A 20,980-nucleotide genomic window follows, 5' to 3' on the forward strand; every position below is an offset into this window, starting at 1 on the left:
TATGCTAAAGTTATTTAAAATTTAATAGGAACAGGTCGACATGTGGGGCATGTTGTCCGTGTCCTCCTTTGTAAAAACCTGTGAAAAGTAATCATTTAATATATTTGCTATTTTTTTCTTCATCTATGATTTTGCCATTTGTGTCTCTTAGACATTTAACCTCCTGCAGGCAGTGCAGGCTGAGTGAGTGTGGAAGCCAATGCTGCTCTGTCATACGAGTCACACACAGGGTCAGAAAGTGCCGGTGCTTACCGAAGCATTTGCTCTGGTTGGTGGCCCGGTCCACAAATACCTTGGCAGAGATGACGTTGCCGAACGGCATGAACATCTGCATGAGCTCCGCATCGCCGAACTCCTGGGGCAGGTGGTAGATAAACAGATTGCAGCCCTCCGGCCCTGAGAGAGAGCAGCAGCAAAGGAAAACCAAATCAGGGTAGTTTCAATCAGGGCTGTCCTGGAGGGCCATGCCGCTTCAGGGTTAACAGGAGATCAATCACGACTTCAGGGTCTGGATCGAGGCTTCATTGGTTAAAGTACACATTTTAGAACAAGGTTGGCACAAAGACCAGGAGTGGAGGGGCCAGCTTTGGCCAGCCTTGCTTTAAATAATTTCCATGTTCCTAATATGTGATCACTCCCCTATTAAATATCCTATGATGTGTGTTCTCTGTCATTGTCCAGTGCTGCTTCTACTTTATTTGTTTACGAACTGTTCCAGCACATATTCCTTCAGGGCTGATGTTTGGCTTCATTACACAATGCCTCACCTATGGGCTTCAGTGCAGAGCGCAATGCTAATATGCTTCCACACCCGTCCTGGCCCAGGAGTCTCTTCAGAAGCATTTTCTGTTAGCACTGTTAGAAAGCCTGGTACATTGTAATCAAAGCAGAAACAACAACACTGCCCATTTGAGATCTACTGCACGGTGAATTGAAGTGCATGACAGGCAAACTATGTTGTTAGCTACAACCACTGTAAACTAAACTAAATTCAGACCAGCATTTCTCAATATCTTTATACACTATGTTGCAACTTTATTTAATAAATGCATTACTAAGTTTCCTTTCCTGTTATATGTTGCGTGTTTAGATGTTGATAAGTGGTCGTTAAATAATTGATAAGCTTCATGTAATGTTAGCTCTTCATGCCTAATAGTGCATTATCACAGTTACTCATAAACTACAGGAATAGTGACCATTCTTTTTAAAGGTCATTTTTATCATTCTGGGAGAGCAAAGCTCATGCATGACATTTCAGATTGCCAGTGTGTCAGTAATTGACAACTCAATTTGATAAAGAAAGTAGATTTACTGGAGCAAGAACATGTCTGAGAAGAAATCGGCTATTGAACATATAAAGCATGATTTCTATGTTCCAATAACTCCGTCCTTTATTTATAAAAAAGCATTTTCTATATTATTGTCTCTGTATAGTTTTAAAATCTCAATAAAATATAATTGGAAAAAACACATAAAAAATCTGGGTTTATGGCAGCTCCCATTGCCACGGAATGGTGCATAGTTCATAAAAACATGCTGCAAATTCCACTTGCATCTCTTGCCTACTTCAGGTTTGATTGCTTCATTTTTCCCCAAAAAAAATCCAGTGTGTTTTGGCACATTAAGCAACATCAACTCATCCATTTTTTTGCTGTCAGCTAGAATTGACAATAAAAATTGTGTGAATCTCAGACCTAAGAGATGTTTTATAATAATGCACCCAAAAAGTTTCTCTTTTTTCACTTTGAAAACTATGTACTCTTTGGAATTATATCACTGGCTATTCCAGTACTGAAAAGAAAAGAAAGTGACAGATGCACATCACTAAACCAGTAAATTGACAGCCACACATCACTTTTTTTATTATTATTTGTTTATTTAGCAGAAGCCTTTATCCAAGGCGACTTACAGAGACTAGGGTGTGTGAACTACGCATCAGCTGCAGAGTCACTTACAAATACGTCTCATCCGAAAGACGGAGCACAAGGAGGTTAAGTGACTTGCTCAGGGTCACACAATGAGTCAGTGGCTGAGGTGGGATTTGAACTGGGGACCTCCTGGTTATAAGCCCTTTTTTTCTTTAACCACTGGACCACACAGCCTCACTAAACCAGTAAAGTGACAGACACACATCACTAAACCAGTAAAGTGACAGACACACATCACTAAACCAGTAAAGTGACAGATGCACATCACTAAGCCAGTAAAGTGACAGACACACATCACTAAACCAGTTAAGAAAGTGACAGACACACATATCACTAAACCAGTAAAGTGACACACACACACACACCACTATACCAGTTAAGTGACAGACACACATCACTAAACCAGTAAAGTGACAGACACACATCACTAAGCCAGTAAAGTGACACACACACACATCACTAAACCAGTAAAGAAAGTGACACATACACACATCACTAAACCAGTAAAGAAAGTGACAAGACACACATCACTAAACCAGTAAAGAAAGTGACACACACACACATCACTAAACCAGTAAAGAAAGTGACAGACACACACATCACTAAACCAGTAAAGAAAGTGACAGACACACATCACTAAACCAGTAAAGAAAGTGACAGACACACACATCACTAAACCAGTTTTAAAAGGAGCAGACATAATCTTGTATTTTATATCCAAATGTACTGAATTTCGAGTCGATGGATCATACAGTGAACATTAAAACATACACCCAAGTACTGGGACGGATGACTACAAGCCCTTTCACATGGTTCAGACCCCTTGCTCCCTTTGGGACACATTTTAATCACAGCCCAAGCCACCACGTAAATGCTACTATATACCAGTTATATACCAGTTAAGAAAGTGACAGACACACATCACTAAACCAGTTAAGTGACAGACACACATCACTAAACCAGTTAAGTGACAGACACACATCACTAAACCAGTAAAGTGACAGACGCACATCACTAAACCAGTAAAGAAAGTGACACATACACACATCACTAAACCAGTAAAGAAAGTGACAAGACACACATCACTAAACCAGTAAAGAAAGTGACAAGACACACATCACTAAACCAGTAAAGAAAGTGACACACACACACATCACTAAACCAGTAAAGAAAGTGACAAGACACACATCACTAAACCAGTAAAGAAAGTGACACATACACACATCACTAAACCAGTAAAGAAAGTGACAAGACACACATCACTAAACCAGTAAAGAAAGTGACAAGACACACATCACTAAACCAGTAAAGAAAGTGACAGACACACACATCACTAAACCAGTTTTAAAAGGAGCAGACATAATCTTGTATTTTATATCCAAATGTACTGAATTTCGAGTCGATGGATCATACCGTGAACATTAAAACATACACCCAAGTACTGGGACGGATGACTACAAGCCCTTTCACATGGTTCAGACCCCTTGCTCCCTTTGGGACACATTTTAATCACAGCCCAAGCCACCACGTAAATGCTAATACTACTGTGTGTGCAGCACTTTGAATAGGACTCTGAAGAACCAATGCTCGTCTGAGAAGTGTGGCATTAAAAGGGCCAGAGTGACTCAAGACTTTGAAATGATGACTACTGTACTGGCCGATATTTCCACTTAACGTAGCGATACACCACTGCATGCCCATTATGTACAAGGGGTCCTTATAATCATGTATTGAAAATATTGAAAAATGTACATAAAAATCAACAGTTTATTGGATTATAGCCATGTGCAAACAGAAACTTCAATACGAGACTAGAAGTATGCGATGAAGATGAAGATTGGTTCAAAATCAAGGCAGTTACTGTGTTCACCATGTAGAATGTGGCAGACAGACAGATGGACAGACACAATACGTTTTTGAATAAGGACGCCAAAAAGCTCAAATAAAACACAGAGTTGATTTATCAGTGTAGTATGAATGCGGGAAATGAGATAACATAATTCCCTTAAGAAAATAAAGCTACAAGAAACATATATGCTACTTAAAACAAACAAAATAAATAATGTTAAGGTGATGTTTGTTCAGCTGAGTAAGCATGGTTTGCAATAAAGTACCAGATTTTAGTGTAGTTCAGCATATGGCAGCCGCAGAATGCTGTAAGTATACAGTAGATTTTTTATTTAATACTAAATCTATTTTTTTAAAGTAACAAGATCTTATAAAAATGTGGTTTTATTTCAAACAAAACTTTGCAGAGCCAGCATTGCAATGTGCACTGGCCATTTGAAATCCAGGTCAACCAGAGGATGCTTTAGCCGATAAACTAGCATGCAGCTGTTCTGCTGGGTCCTTTTGAGAGAGCTGATAAACTAGCATGCAGCTGTTCTGCTGGGTCCTTTTGAGAGAGCTGTGTATGGCAGTAGCGTCTGCATTGCACCTTGTGCTGTGATCAAAATATTCTGCTACATTTTTTGTCCACATGTATCTTTGCGTCCTGTTGAGCACTCTTAGTGGAAGGGGTGGCTGTTCCATGTGAGGAGCTGTTTTGTGTCGAGCACTCTTAGTGGAAGGGGTGGATGTTCCATGTGAGGTAGCTGTTTTGTGTCGAGCACTCTTAGTGGAAGGGGTGGCTATTCCATGTGAGGTAGCTGTTTTGTGTCGAGCACTCTTAGTGGAAGGGGTGGCTGTTCCATGTGAGGTAGCTGTTTTGTGTCACTGTGTTTGTGTTGGGATGACGGTAAGCGCTTACATGTACCTTCTCTCTGTTGCTGGGGAATGATGGCTGGTTGCTGTGGAAACGCCTGGCTGATCGGAGCGTAGGCTGCTGGGTAGGCTGCTGTAGCAATGAGGAGAAAATAAATACCCTTTATTAATGTCTTCAGTTTTCAAATATAGGTAACATGCAGGTGTTTATACCAGGGTGGGAGGTTTCACTTATTTATTTCAATGAAATCAGGCTTTATGACACCTGATGTGGTTCTGTAGGGGCAGTGCTGGATACTGTGCAACATTCATTATAGTCTTTCTTATTTGTGGTGATAATGCAACATTCAAATGGTCGCATTAAGATATCCTGAAGTCTCAAGTCACAAATCTTTGGTAGGCTGTTCATTGTAAAAATTTGTCTGCAGTACACAGCTAACTGCTCAAAAACACTCTATGTAAAATGATCCATTACCTTATATATAGTGAATTTCATTTTTGCTTTCAAATATCTGAAATCATGCCCAATTCAAAAAGCTTTACCTCAAAAGTTCCATGAATGTATTTTTATGACTCTAATCCAGTTTGTCCTGCTGAAAACTCTGCTGGTGAGCTGGTGACAAGTTTGGGAATTGGAACAAATATTTACTGCCCTCTTACTGGGCCCCCAGGAGGTATATGACATCCCAGACAAGGTTCCAGCAAACAGGAGAGGAGACAGCAAACAGCTGGCTGCACAACTTCACAGTAATGGGATTTTAATGGACCTGTTCTTGTCTTGGACCAGCTTAACCAGCTCCTCAACCAGCACCACGTCTCCTGAACCAGTACGGCCAGCAGAAAACAAGCAGCTCTGACCAGTATGCACCAGTGCTGGTCATTGCTGTAATTCCCCTCAATATTCATTGAACTGTTTAAGACTGCTGTTGGCTTTTTTATACAATACAATGCTGCATTAATTCTGTTGTGGTGCTGTATTGACAACATCCTGATTGTGTAACTGTACTGTAGCACAAAAGAGCAGACCAAGGTCTGGAGAAAAGATCAGTGCTGTACTGAGTGTAATACAGAAAAGTCATTGCTGTAGACCGCAGTAAATTAGATACAGAGCTACAATCACAATACTGGGTTTAGTTCTGAGGAACTGAGAATCAGCCAATTCAACAGGGAAACCTCACACTGTATCTGATAAGCAGTGAAAATACATTGGGAATGTGCAATTCAAACAGACAAGGAATTCATGAATATGTTATTATACACTGTAACACAATTATTTCAAAACTAACAAGATATTTTATTTTGAAACTCCAAAGCCAGCACATTCATTTCAGAGAGTACTGTGAGCAAGCAAATTCAGTCCTGAGAAGTGAATACCTTAACAGCCTTTTACAATATACTGTTAGTGCTCCCTCTTTATTTGACTGCCTGGTTTAAAAAACGTGAAATTTTGAAAATGGTGAATTAGACAAGGGCTACAATCTACAGTAATACATGTATAATTTACTGTCAACGTGGACAACTCTGAATGGACTGAATTGAAGGGAGCACTGTACATAGCAACCAGTGTTGGGTAAGAGATCTTAAAGAGTAAATAGCGGGCTTCCCAAAATCTAGCGTTATATGTCCCCCCAGGTGTGGCTACACCTGTTTAAATAACATGCCTGTCATTTTTCTTTGCACTGTTAACATCCTGACAGCTTTGTACACTTCGAACTTTAAAGTCTGTTTCAAAGCTGTTTTCAAAATGCCAGCTCTAGTGCACTGATAGTGTAAGGATCATTGCCCACATTGATAAACAGGTAACACAGCAATAGGTTCATTCTGTGTTAGATCAACCAAAATCCAGGAAATCCCTGCATCAAGATTTAGATTTTACTTATATTTTGTGTAGTGGAAGATACAGGTCAGGTGTGAAACCAGTGATGAAGATTCTCTTACATTCACCCCCTTTTGTGGGGGTAGAATCCATGCAAAATAAGTACCACCACTTTAGTATTTCTGTGTTGCTGGGGGCCTTAAAATTGAGTGATTTTTAAGTGCATGTTCCTTCTAAAGTAGAAGAGATATCACTTTCAAATTGCTTAGTGTGCTGCTCGTAATTTAACTGACTTTCTGTATGCAGCTCTGCTACTGTCTACCTACTTTACTGTCTGATTTAATGACCCCACAAAAGGCTTCAGGATGAAAGTATCGAAAATGTCCCATCTTTGAAGGGCTGAAACCCCTTGTGGGACCCGAGTTAACATCCTGACCTTTGGTGGGCTTATAGATGAGGATTTGAAGGATTTGTGCTAAAACAGATTACCAAGTCAATTATTTCACCACAAGTTCTTCAAACGCTCATCTATAACCCATGAATGCTTGTTTCAGAACGTTGCAAGAATCCATTTGTAAAGATGGCAACAAACAAGAAATAAGAGGTCAACAGTCCATCTGCAGCCCTATGACAAACCACTTGCATATAAAGATTTGTGGCAAAGTGGTTTGCAGTGCGCAGGTGTAGAGGTGATGTGATTACGAAACAGAAGATAGACAACAAAGTTCACGATCCGAACAGAAACGTTTATTTTCATAATCCTGGTCTGGCGACTGCAAAGATTAATCCCAGGCAATACACAGCAATATGTATTGCACTGTGTGATAGAGAGAGAAAGGATCATTGCTGTAAATCTCCCTCCCGATTAGAAAGGGCGCTGTGTAAGGGGGAAGGTACGCTGCCTCCTAGATCTACCACTTCGGTGGTAGGTGGAAACCGGAAGGTGACCATATTAGGAGGGGCGCATAGCTGCAAGTACTCAGGACGATTCCATTGCAGTCAGCTGTGGGGCAGCCCTCTATTGGAGAAACCATGGCGACGCGTTGGCTGCAGGGAGGAGTTTGCTGGGTACAAAGGGGAAGCAGCTATGTCAAAACCGCCCCTTGCGCTGAGAATGTAAAACAGACGGCTGGAGCCTGTATTGTTTTATTGTTTTTGGATTACGTGTGTTTTGTGTTGCAGAGGAGGAGTGAGCCGCGGACCGGCAATATATAGAGCACGTCCCTGCACTGCACAGCACAGCACCGCACCGCACCACTCACGGCACCACGCTTCTCAGGACCGAGAGCACTGTGTGCACGGAGAACGTGGGGATGGACAAAGTCCCGTTTTTGTTTACTTTTTGTTTTTTATTAAGAGAGCTGCCATGTACCCCCCAATACCATCGCTGGTAAAGGGGTGGACTTATTTGTTTTATTGTTATTATTTTTATTATTATTAAAACACGCAGACTGTTTTGGGAGAAAGATTGTGTGGACCTGATTTATTCACTGCACCACTGCACCTGACCACACACTGTTTCAAAACAATGGGTTACAGTATAACACACACAAAGACCCACACACGATCACAAGTCCAGAGTGAGTGCTAAAGTGCAAGTGGTGAAATACAATTTATTTTACACAGCACCGTCACAGGTCGGAAAGGAGATTTATAACCAAGATTCATTCTTTCTCTGTTACAAGATTATACACATTTTATGGTTTTAGTTTTATGGATTGATTTATTTATACACATTTTATGGTTTCTCTTGGTTTAAACTCAAACTATTTGCAATATTGTACAATATAACCCAAAACATCATACATGTGTGTTGTTCATGTTTGTACATGTATTAAACTGTGAAGGAGACAGATTACCAAGTCAATTATTTCACCACAAGTCCTTCAAATGCTCATCTATAACCCATGAATGCTTGTTTCAGAACTTTGCAAGAATCAATTTTTAAAGATGGTGTGGAAGGGTGTGGGTATTCACTGACACGAGAGACAGAAGTGTATTTGACAACACCGCACAGGTGCCCAGTTTTATTTATTATTTGCAAGTGCTTTAGTTTAGCCCACAGAGGGCGCTGTTGTTCGTGGCCTGAATACCAGCGATGGTAGACAGGACCACAGACATACCCACAGGTAAACAGACATGCTGATGCACTCACAGGTGATCTCAAATAATAATAATAACGAAAGGCAAAATCAAAAAGAGAAAATAAAACACAGTAATAAAACTACAAAATAAAGGTGCTGCTTACGCAGTGCCCCCACTGCGGCTAAACCGGTCAGCTCGGGTCTCCATCCTACGCTGTTATGCACTATACACTAGGGTGGCCAAGGTTCCCCTTCTACTCAGACACGTTCCCTCGGATACGTAACAATTTATTTTCTATATTATTTTCTTTCTCTAGGCGGCTGTATTCCTCAGCTGTGCTTGCCTATTTTGGTCGCTCGCCCTAACCACTGGCGTTCCTGCCTGGTCTGTGTTTACACTGGCCTTCTCGCCTCTGAGCCACTCAGAGAGGGAAAGCCAACACACCCTCTTCCCCACCTCTCCGTGTCATAGCCATGACTGACAGGCGGATCTTACGAGGCTGCTGCCCTCTTCCTGCAGAACCACGCATGCGCCAGACAGTCAGCACAGACCTCCCCCGTTACAGATGGCAACAAAGAAGAAATAAGAGGTCAACAGTGCCTCTGTAGCCCTATGACAAAGCACTTGCATATAAAAGATTATAGGCATTTTATGGTTTTAGTTTTATGGATTTATTTATGTATACACATTTTATGGTTTCTCTTGGTTTAAACTCAAATTGTTTGCTAATATTGTACAATATAACCCAAAACAACATTACCAGATTACCAAGTCAATTATTTTACCACAAGTCCTTCAAATCCTCATCTATAAGCCCACCAAAGGTCAGTTTGTTAACTCGTGTCCCACAATTCAGCCCTTCAAAGATAGGGTCATTTTCAATACTTTCATCCTGAAGCCTTTTTGTGGGGTCATTAAATCAGACATTAAAGTAGGTAGACAGTAGCAGAGCTACATACAGAAAGTCAGTTAAATTATAAGCACACCTTAGAATGAACATGCACTTAAAAATCACTCCGGAATTTGACAACTGGATAATTTTTCAATTTAAGAAGACCTTCAGAAGACCTCCCTGGCTATCTGTACATTCATAGGGCTACTGACATTCTAAATATCATTTTTAGATCCTCAAAATCACTCCAAAATGAGATGCGTTTCAAGTATGATAACACCCCACCCCCTACAAAAGGGGATGTATCTGAGCAAATCTTCATCATTCAGCTTAAATATGTGTCCTGGTTTCATACCTGACCTGTATCTTCCACTACACAAAATATAGGCAAAATCTAAATATTGAGATGGGAAGCTCTGGTTGAGTTGGCATGGAATGACCCAATAATGATCCATGATGTGTTACGGAACAGAAAAGCCAGAGCACTTGTTATGTTTTTTTTTTTTTGTTTTTTTTTTAATCACCCTTCCTGCAGTGATTTAGAACACAGATCTCAAACCCCAATGCACTAGAACGGCCATTTTGAAAAGAGCTTTGAAACAGACTTTAAAGTTGTAAAGTGTAAAAAGTTGTCAGGATGTTAACAATAAAAATACAAATTACAGGTACATTATTTAAACAGTTGTAGCAACAGGTGGGAACGTATAATGCTAGATTTATCAGAACTCCTCTACTTTAAAGCCAAGCAAGTCAATAAAATATACTTGAGGATCTGTGAGCTAGCAAATTAAAAGCATGCAAAGCAGGAGATATTAAAGACGGCACCTTGAATAGAAGGGGCGAGTAAGGGGCTGGCACATTAAATGGAAGGGGCGAGTAAGGGGCCAGCAAGGTTACGGTCAAGGCAGAGGTTTCAGAGACAGGGGAGGAAGGAGGAAGGAGGAAGGAGGAAAGAGGAAAGCAAAGCGACCTGCGTAGTGCTGCACGCCTGCATAAGCCTGCTGCAGGGGGTCCGCCACAGTGGGACTTTGTGCTACGGAGAGAAAACAAGAGAGAGAAAACAGGAGAGCAGCGTGAGAGACCAGGCAGCCACATAGAGGAGCAGAGCTCGGGCCCTACCCTGGCCAGGCAGTGAGAGACCAGGCAGACACATAGAGGAGCAGAGCTCGGGCCCTACCCTGGCCAGGCGGTGACACATAGAGGAGCAGAGCTCGGGCCCTACCCTGGCCAGGCGGTGACACATAGAGGAGCAGAGCTCGGGCCCTACCCTGGCCAGGCAGTGACACATAGAGGAACAGGGCTCGGGCCCTACCCTGGCCAGGCAGTGAGAGACCAGGCAGACACATAGAGGAGCAGAGCTCGGGCCCTACCCTGGCCAGGCTCTTCACGGATAGAACAGTGGAGGAGCTGAATAAAGACACAAAGAGCTGCAGACTGGAGTTACTGTAGATCAGAAACATGTCATTGCGTGACCCATCACACAACAGATAACACCCATCCACCTCCGATTCACAACAAACTCGGGCTTAGGGTTGTTCCAGATGAAAAACTAAATGTGCATTTTCAGTCTGAATGGGTCAAGGGGTGAGAAGTTATATAGAGGTCACCTAACACAAGTCTGTAGCACAAATAGTACTTGAGTAAAAAGTTGATGAAAAGTCATGCGGTTGCCCATTGACCACATTTTGACCCATCGACATGATCAGGCTTAAAAAGTGATTTTTTTTGTATTGCCTGTAACACACTGAGTTTGGTGTAAATCAGAGGTGGTAGGGTTTATGGGAGATTTGTCATGGAATGACCCAAACCCTAGATAGAGCTAGGTTTGGAACTGATATAGTATGTGACATGGTTGTGAAATTAAAGAGGCACCATTCCACCTAACCCTGCCCATTGTATGGATATTTGGTGCCACAGCAATTCCACTGGAGATAATCTGGTTACCAAAGAATATCAGAACAATCTTATTTATCAAAGCTTGTTACACAGCGCAATTGACCCTGTTTTTTTTATCATTACTGTTAGTAAGATCAGACTCTTTAAATTAAATGGCTTTGGAATGTTGCTAGTGTTATTTTCCTTTCACAAAAGAAATAGTACACTGTAATTTTAATAAACAAGATCATATGTATTTATAATAAACTTACTACTAGGATCTATTTACAAACCATTAGCAGACTTTATTGAAATACTGTTGTTTAAAGCTTGGTTGGATAAATAACACAAGGTTTAAACTAGATTCAGAGAAGGGACTAAACTGAAATAATGACCTCTATGCGGTAGCAACTGAGTTGAGTCCTACAAAGCCAGTACCTGTGAATGGAAAGTCGTCAGTCATGTTAATGTTTAAGACCACACACTTGTGAATTACCACATCTGTTAACATGAATATTATGACTTAAAATAAGATGAAACAATACATAAAAAACAAAGGTCCTGTAAATCAGGACATATTTATATTAACAAGATATACTGATCTCTACTAAGTAATTGTGTTTCCTCACTTTAGTCCCATCACCTGACTTGCACCCAGCTATATGCAGTTTAGAAAGAAACACATGTTACAGCAGCCATGTATTTTCAGTTTTTATTATATCAGGCACTACATTAGAGTAAAGAAAGTTATCAGTGTCTATGCCGTATTTGCAGGAAATATGTTCCATTTGCACTTCCTAGGACTGCTCAGCAGTGCCTTCTGGACCAAAGCATGTTACTGGCTGAAAGCAGTGATTGGGGGTATAGCTGGTTGGTTAATGACAGAAAAGAAGCTGTTGAAGGGGTGGGGTCCTCCAAGTGACTAAGGAAGTGCAACACTGTCTGAAAGCATTGCTTTCTTTACCCAATGTTTAGTACCAGATGTTTTCTAATAAAATGTTTATTATAGCATTCTTTCAAAACTGTCTTTTGAGACCTAATAGCCAACAACAGGTAAGAGTTATACAATTATTTTGTTAGCTACAATCACTGGTTTGTCTACTTTCTCACTTTTGGCAATAGCATGGCTCCCCCTCCCAACCCTTTGTTTGTCCCCAGCTGGTCTCACCTAGGATTGGGTAGATCTGATTGGTAGCTGCCCTGTCCCCCCCCCCCAAACACCACTCGCTGGGCCCCCAGCCGCGCCCACCTGGGTAGGGGTGGATCCCATTGGTGTAGATCGGCTCGGAGGCTGGCTGCCCGTTGCTCTGGGGTGGGAGAGCGCTGAACCCGTTCACCCCGATGGCCGTCGCTATGCTGGGCACAGCAGTGGCACTGATCCCTGGCGGGGTACTGGTGCCTGAAAGAGAGAGAGAGAGAGAGAGAGAGAGAGAGAGAGAGAGAGAGAGAGAGAGAGAGAGAGAGAGAGAGAGAGAGAGAGAGAGAGGGAGAGACAGAGAGAGAGAGAGGGAGAGAGAGAGAGACAGAGGGACAGGGAGAGGGAGAGGGAGAGGCAGAGGCAGAGGCAGAGACAAAGAAAGGGAGAGGGAGAGAGGGAGGCAGAGAGAGAGAGAGAGAGAGAGAGAGAGAGGGACAGGGAGAGGGAGAGGGAGAGGCAGAGGCAGAGACAAAGAAAGGGAGAGGGAGAGAGGGAGGCAGAGAGAGAGAGAGAGAGAGGGACAGGGAGAGGGAGAGGCAGAGGCAGAGACAAAGAAAGGGAGAGAGGGAGGCAAAGAGAGAGAGGGGGAGAGGGAGAGGCAGAGACAGAGACAGGGAGAGGGAGGCAGACAGCAACAGAGAGAGTGAGGGAAAGACAACCATCACATACAGATTCCACTTCTCATATTTTTTAATACCCTCACTAATACCCTTGTAGAAATGGCCCATAGTAAAAGCATAGCAAAGTGTAACAACGCATAGTGTACGCATGGCAAGGCATAGGTAAGCAGTGTAAGAAGTAAAGGAAAAATATTTAAAAACATGTCAAACCATGCATGACCATGGGAAAAGCAAGGAAGGAAACTGCAAAATAAAATTCTAAATACTCCTGCTATTGAAATCATTAAAACAGAATCTGTAGAAACAATCCATAGATATTTGATAGATTAGCCTGTTAGATTAGATTTATATTAGATGATAGATTAGATGATAGATTAGCCTGTTAGATTAGATTTATATTAGATGATAGATTAGATGTTAGATTAGCCTGTTAGATTAGATGTTACATTAGACGTTAGATTAGATGTTACATTAGACGTTAGATTAGCCTGTTAGATTAGATGTTAGATTAAATGTTAGATTAGCCTGTTAGATTAGATGTTAGATTAAATGTTAGATTAGCCTGTTAGATTAGATGGTAGATTTGATGTTAGATTAGCCTGTTAGATTAGACGTTATATTAGCCTGTTAGATTAGATGTTAGATTTGATGTTAGATTAGCCTGTTAGATTAGATGTTAGATTTGATGTTAGATTAGCCTGTTAGATTAGATGTTAGATTTGATGTTAGATTAGCCTGTTAGATTAGATGTTAGATTTGATGTTAGATTAGCCTGTTAGATTAGATGTTAGAATAGCCTGTTAGATTAGATGTTAGATTAGATGTTAGATTAGCCTGTTAGATTAGTTTGTTAGATTAGCCTGTTAGATTAGATGTTAGATTAGCCTGTTAGATTAGATGTTAGATTAAATGTTATATTAGCCTGTTATATTAGATGTTAGATTAGATGTTAGATTAGCCTGTTAGATTAGCTTGTTAGATTAGCCTGTTAGATGATCTTGTTAGATTAGATGTTAGATTAGCCTGTTAGATTAGATGTTAGATTAGCCTGTTAGATTAAATGTTAGATTAGATGTTAGATTAGCCTGTTAGATTAGATGTTAGATTAGCCTGTTAGATTAGCCTGTTAGATTAGCTGTTAGATGGTTTTCATTTCATAACCTTACCCTTTTTTGAATGATATGAACAGAGGCAGTATCAATGGAATAGACTCCAGTAAATCCTACTGGATATATTACATATTCATTTTAGTAATGATGCAATTAGACCATGTGGCCTACAGCACCGGCAGCACAAGTTTATCTATAATTATATTTGAAATATTTACATGTCCTAAAAAATCTAATGTGAGGGGGGTATTAATAAAGATATAAAGAGAACTGTGTATGATGTTTGCAATCAGTCTGAATGCTTCTTATAGCAATACTCAAATACTAATGCATGGGGCTGGTTTCACAATTCTGTGTTAAAGTGTTATCACCTTCTATTTATTTTCACTTCTAGTTGCCTACTATAGGTGTCTGTAACACAGGCTAGATCAGCCACAGTGTCTTTATGGAAGTGAGAGTCACTGCCATCCAGTGATCTGCCACTTCGGAGCAAGATTCCTTTTGTTTTGCAGGCAAACCACAGAAGTGCTTGGTGATCTGGCCTACATTGCATTTGGGTCGGAAGAGAAGCTCCTGAACTCAAAGTCAAAGCACCTTAACACAGAAAATAAAGCACAATATTTGAGCAAAGGCAATAAGAACCAAGCAGAACGCTTGCAAGCATCATACAAAGGCAAGGGGCAGTGAAAGCTAACCATGTAAATGACAGTAGTGTTTGTATACAGTAGTGTTGGTACAGTATCCAGTAGAATGCAATGGGGCAGGGTTGGATTTCAGAGTTTTGTGGTTAAAGTTTTTAACATGGGATTTGAGCGAGGGGCCGCACCTGAGGAGGGTGTCATGGGGGCCCCCACCAGACCGCTGACGTTGAAAGCTGCCATTTGCTGCATCTGTGCGGCAGCGATCGCGGCCATGGGGCTCAGGTAGGACCCCTGTGCTGCTGCCATCAGCGCTGCCTGTTGCTGCATTAGCTGCTAAAGATGAGGACACAGAGAAACAGATAGAGAGAGGGGGGGGGGGGGGGTCAGTCAGTGGAGCGCAATATCCTTATACACCAGTGGTGGCCAATACACCAAACACTGCGATCCATTTTGGTGGATCTCAAAGGGCTCCGCGATCCACCAGTAAGCCATGACCAACAATTATTAGCGGGATTTAATATAATAGTGTCCAATACGTAATAGCAATAATAAAACAAAACAACCAGAACAACAACAAACGTGCAATCAAAGCATTTTTATTATTAAGCATAGGTAGTTATAAAACTGAAACTTACCAACATTTTCTTGAAACCTGGTGTAGGCAGGGCTCTACACTAACTTTTTTTTAGGCACATGTGCGCCTAAGTTAAACAATTTAGGCACAAACTGAAAAATTTAGGGGCACACAAAAAAAATAAATATACAATTTTGCTCAAATGTATTGTTGAATATCTACAAATCTTTTTTTCCTTCCTTTCTTACATAACACTTGTGCAGTTCAATACTTTTACATCAACAAAATTATAATAGACTTTTTTGTTAAAACTGAAATTATTTTTAACGGTCCGGTAGCATCTTCCTCAGAATGTGCTGCTTGCCTGTTTATAGTAACAGGATGGTGTGGCTGACGTTTCTGGATGTATGCCTCTCCACACATTGCATGCCGTTTTGAAGCACTGTGTTTTAATATATTTTCACGTTTTAACTTTTAGCTCCCTGTTAAAAATGTAGTCTTGCCTGCCATCAGTTCCCCTGCTTCCTGACAAAACGTGCAAAACATAGATTTTTTTTTAACATTGTCAAACTTAAATCAGGGGAAATCTTTTAGCCACTGTTGGTTGAACTTGTATGTTCTTTTGTTACTTAACTGTGAACATGCTTTAACTAACGGAGCCCTTTTCGAAGTTCCCGGTTCGGTTTTATCTTCTGACATACCTTCATTGCTCATTTCTTGTAAAGACGCTGGCATAGCTAAATTTTGTTCATCGCAGTTTTCTTTTGAAACCTCTCCAAGCACATTAAAATAATTTGTTATTTTCCTCTTCTTGGTTTGACAACTTTTCAAACTGTCTGGAAATGAGTAGCCATCGCACTGATAAATCAGTGAAATTGACAGGGTATGGGATTTGTAGTTTTTAATGTGTGATTAACAGTGGGCAGTGGACACCAATAAAATACATTCCCAAAGTACACTACGATTGAGAGTTTAGATCTGACTCTCTGTTTTTTTTTTTTTTTTCTTTTATACTTTCAGCTGAAAAAAATCACGTTTATTTTTTATAGTCAACCTTTAGGAATTCCAAGTCGCACACGTGCGCCTAAATTAAAATGTACGCATTTGTCAAGCATTTTTTTTGTCTCATATGCAGAAACTGTTGGGATATTTTCATCTGTGCTACTGGACGGCACAGAAGGCTCTCCCCATCAGCCGAAACAAAAACTATTGTATGCTTATATGTTAGTGCTTGTTCTGATTTGTCCCGAGATCCACCCAAATTCTTTTGTGATCCATCTGTGGATCACAATCCACGTAGTGGCCACCACTGTTATACACACTAAAAAACTTTTATTGTGATATTTCAGCAAATTGTTAACCTGTATGTCATATTGGTATCACTTTAGATTACAGGCCATACATCTACATGTAATTACACTGTTATAACAAAGTAATTACTGATAGTTCCTGTAATAACACCATGGTATAGTAACACCATGGTACGAGTCATTCCATGTAATTATACACTTATTCAACCTGCAGTTACCATGTGAGAGCAGGAAACATGGGTAGTTACCCAGTTACTACCATGTTATTACATAGGTATGTATTCCCTGTGATTCCCTGTATTTGTGGCTCAATGTTATCAATATTCTATTCTGCTGTTACTAAGCTTAAAAGTGACCTTATATCACATTCATACCCCCCTCTGCTGCAGGTAATAGCGGTTCAAAGTAACAGAGTGGACAGCAAGCTTCCAAGGAAGCAGGAAGCTTGTGGTAAGCCAGTGTGCCTGGTTTCTTGCTGAAGCAGAGCACACAGAAGGCTAAAACATAAATACAATTCACACGTCATACTTTTTCACAAAGCTTTAACAATGACGTGAGATGTAGCTTAGTTAGGCCCTGTGGGTCAAGAAAACATCTTCTGATACCTTCATCAGTGATGAAATACAGCGAAAAGGCCAGTGAAGGGTATCTGATGCCTTCATCAGTGATGAAATACAGTGAAAAGGCCAGTGAAGGGTATCTGATGCCTATCTGATGCCTTCATCAGTGATGAAATACAGTGAAAAGGCCAGTCAAGTGTTCAACAATATGTGTCCTTAATGGGGGATGGCCTTTTGCAAGCTGTTCTAATTCACTGTTTTGGTCAGTTTTCAATTTTAGCTTCTATAGCTTTTAGTTTTTTGTTCTAAATCAATGTTGATACATTTGGGAATGCAGATAGTGGTCACAACGGTGGCCTTAACAGTCAAGATGATGTCAACAGGAGCAAGAAAGGCCTGGATTCAGGTGTATTAATAATACATGCCTCTGCTGTTGTATACTATTAAACATGTCTGTGTACAAATACAAGTGCTTCCGAGATCGCTGGTTTCTCTTAGTGGACACTTGATGTAACAAAAATGCCAATATACAATATAAACCAGAAATAATAACGACTGAACGGTTCAAAATATCTGTATAAAATCGAGAGTTTATAGGGTTATAGCCACATGCAGTCAGATATAACGGTCTAGCAGTCTCTGATGCTTGTGTGGTGAAGACTGATGCAACATCAAGGCACTTGTGTTCGCCGTGTAGAGTGTGACAGACGGACTGACAGACACAATCACATTTTTTGCATAAGCACCCTAAAAATGCACACTGATACTAACTGAGCCACACAAACCAAAATCCCAGCACACAAACCTGACGTACCGTCTGAGTGTAAGCTCCATAGGCCCCGAACTGGATGGTCATGGGGCTGAAGATTCCCAGCTGCCCGGCCATCTGGTGCATCCTCCTCAGTGTGCGCTCCTTATCACTGTCCGCAAACTTTACCACCAGGCTTGACGAGGCCCCCTTCAACACAGGACCACAAGACAGAGCTATATATACAGAACCACTCAACTACCTCCTTCATTCCACATTTACAGTACAGGACTGACAAAGTGAGGGACCAGCCTTGACATTCACCACTGGAGAAACGTGTTTGGGGTAAATTGACATCTACGTATGTGGGAATATCGACATGAGTAGAAGTGAACTGACCAAGACTGAAAACTGAGTCCCAATATTCTGTCTAAGATCTGTTTAGCATTGCTGTATCTCTACCAGTACATAGCAGCAAGCCTGAAAAGTCACCTTAAAATGTTTACAGATACTGTACTTATTGTTCTTTCGTACTCCATATTGCAATATGGATTCTGTGGCGGTTGCTTATTAATAGAATAATTGACCTCGGGTTCGGCATGGTATCATGGAAAAGCAGACCACCGTGATCATGAAGAAACAAGAAGTGAAAAAAGTGTGGAAGATTGTGATAAAAAAGTGTGCAAGATTGTGATACTCTTGTACTTTCGAACGTCATTCCGAAGTCTCATCGCAATGGGATAAGCGCTACTCTGGTTATGTGTAAGAATGTAAGGCGACAGGTGGACGGATAGGCTCCTCCACTATAAGTATGCTCAGGGGAATGATGCACTCATTGTCTGCTGTTTGTGTTGGTTAGGTATTTTTAATTGCTGTACAGTGGTTTTATTTTAAAGTGAAACCTCATTTGTAGAAAATTATTAACAGACCTTGTATAGCAATAGATTGGTCCTGCATCAGTTTGCTAGCGGATCCTTGTGGCTGCTCTAAGATTGTGATTGGTTGCTTCTCTCCTGGCTGCTTAGAGGGGGTGGGACAGCCCCCCTCAGGCTCAAATCAGCGGGAGTGTAAGAGGCTATGATTTGAAAGGGAATGTCTGCTGCTTCTCAGGAAGCGACGCGCTGCACAAACCCACGTCTGTCAGGCTCGATGACAAGCACTTCGGACACAAATCTCAGCGAGCCTCCCCCTCCCCTGTGCGGCTGGCATTTAGATCACATTCAATTTCCTTTTTTCAATAATAGCCCACAAATTGTAGCAGCCGAAGGCAAACTGTATTCAGCACAGCAAGCAAGCTCTCCCTGACCTTTCCATTTCCCCAACCCAAGGAGTACCCTGCTGGGAGATGTAGTTGAACATAGAGATTGGTAACGTTGCAGTTACAGGGCACATATTAAATATGACATGCCTCACATATTGTCACAGCCGATCATTGTCTCACAGGTAGATTCTCTCTAAATGGAACAGGTGAAACTCACTTTAAACAGCGTTAAACATGTAAGCAATGCAGTGCAAAACGCACTGAAAACACCTTTTTCTGCCCTTGCTGTTGCAGCCAATGGTCTGGCAGGCACGATTGCTGCAGGGCCTTAATACTAAAGTTATTAATGTGTTTGTCTGTAATTAAAGGGGTCGTAGCTAACCATTTCATAAATCTTATCAGTTACAGTGCCTTGCGAAAGTATTCGGCCCCCTTGAACTTTGCGACCTTTTGCCACATTTCAGGCTTCAAACATAAAGATATGAAACTGTAATTTTTTGTGAAGAATCAACAACAAGTGGGACACAATCATGAAGTGGAACGAAATTTATTGGATATTTCAAACTTTTTTAACAAATAAAAAACTGAAAAATTGGGCGTGCAAAATTATTCAGCCCCCTTAAGTTAATACTTTGTAGCGCCACCTTTTGCTGCGATTACAGCTGTAAGTCGCTTGGGGTATGTCTCTATCAGTTTTGCCCATTCCTCCTTGCAAAACAGCTCGAGCTCAGTGAGGTTGGATGGAGAGCATTTGTGAACAGCAGTTTTCAGTTCTTTCCACAGATTCTCGATTGGATTCAGGTCTGGACTTTGACTTGGCCATTCTAACACCTGGATATGTTTATTTGTGAACCATTCCATTGTAGATTTTGCTTTATGTTTTGGATCATTGTCTTGTTGGAAGACAAATCTCCGTCCCAGTCTCAGGTCTTTTTCAGACTCCATCAGGTTTTCTTCCAGAATGGTCCTGTATTTGGCTCCATCCATCTTCCCATCAATTTTAACCATCTTCCCTGTCCCTGCTGAAGAAAAGCAGGCCCAAACCATGATGCTGCCACCACCATGTTTGACAGTGGGGATGGTGTGTTCAGGGTGATGAGCTGTGTTGCTTTTACGCCAAACATAATGTTTTGCATTGTTGCCAAAAAGTTCGATTTTGGTTTCATCTGACCAGAGCACCTTCTTCCACATGTTTGGTGTGTCTCCCAGGTGGCTTGTGGCAAACTGTAAATGACACTTTTTATGGATATCTTTAAGAAATGGCTTTCTTCTTGCCACTCTTCCATAAAGGCCAGATTTGTGCAGTATACTACTGATTGTTGTCCTATGGACAGAGTCTCCCACCTCAGCTGTAGATCTCTGCAGTTCATCCAGAGTGATCATGGGCCTCTTGGCTGCATCTCTGATCAGTCTTCTCCTTGTATGAGCTGAAAGTTTAGAGGGACGGCCAGGTCTTGGTAGATTTGCAGTGGTCTGATACTCCTTCCATTTCAATATTATCGCTTGCACAGTGCTCCTTGGGATGTTTAAAGCTTGGGAAATCTTTTTGTATCCAAATCCGGCTTTAAACTTCTCCACAACAGTATCTCGGACCTGCCTGGTGTGTTCCTTGTTCTTCATGATGCTCTCTGCGCTTTAAACGGACCTCTGAGACTATCAC

General features: G+C 41.2%; 1 protein-coding gene across 4 annotated transcripts in view; it reads right to left on the bottom strand.

Annotated features, from left to right (window-relative positions):
• LOC117427629 (CUGBP Elav-like family member 4) overlaps positions 1 to 20,980 on the bottom strand; it is a 263,697-nt gene that overhangs the window by 41,693 nt on the left and 201,024 nt on the right. Inside the window, exons 6-11 of one of the 4 annotated variants that reach the window (XM_058994865.1) lie at positions 18,126 to 18,269; positions 15,053 to 15,197; positions 12,549 to 12,698; positions 10,395 to 10,457; positions 4,684 to 4,764; positions 253 to 396 (exon numbers count right to left, since the gene is read on the bottom strand). In XM_058994865.1, coding sequence (XP_058850848.1) covers positions 253 to 396; positions 4,684 to 4,764; positions 10,395 to 10,457; positions 12,549 to 12,698; positions 15,053 to 15,197; positions 18,126 to 18,269 — 727 coding nt within the window. Of the gene's footprint in view, positions 1 to 252; positions 397 to 4,683; positions 4,765 to 10,394; positions 10,458 to 12,467; positions 12,699 to 15,052; positions 15,201 to 18,125; positions 18,270 to 20,980 lie in introns of all 4 variants that reach the window. The other 3 variants (XM_058994863.1, XM_058994864.1, XM_058994862.1) reach the window with 3 other exon arrangements.

Source organism: Acipenser ruthenus, chromosome 21 (genome assembly GCF_902713425.1).
Source record: "Acipenser ruthenus chromosome 21, fAciRut3.2 maternal haplotype, whole genome shotgun sequence".
NCBI classification, from domain to species: domain Eukaryota; kingdom Metazoa; phylum Chordata; class Actinopteri; order Acipenseriformes; family Acipenseridae; genus Acipenser; species Acipenser ruthenus.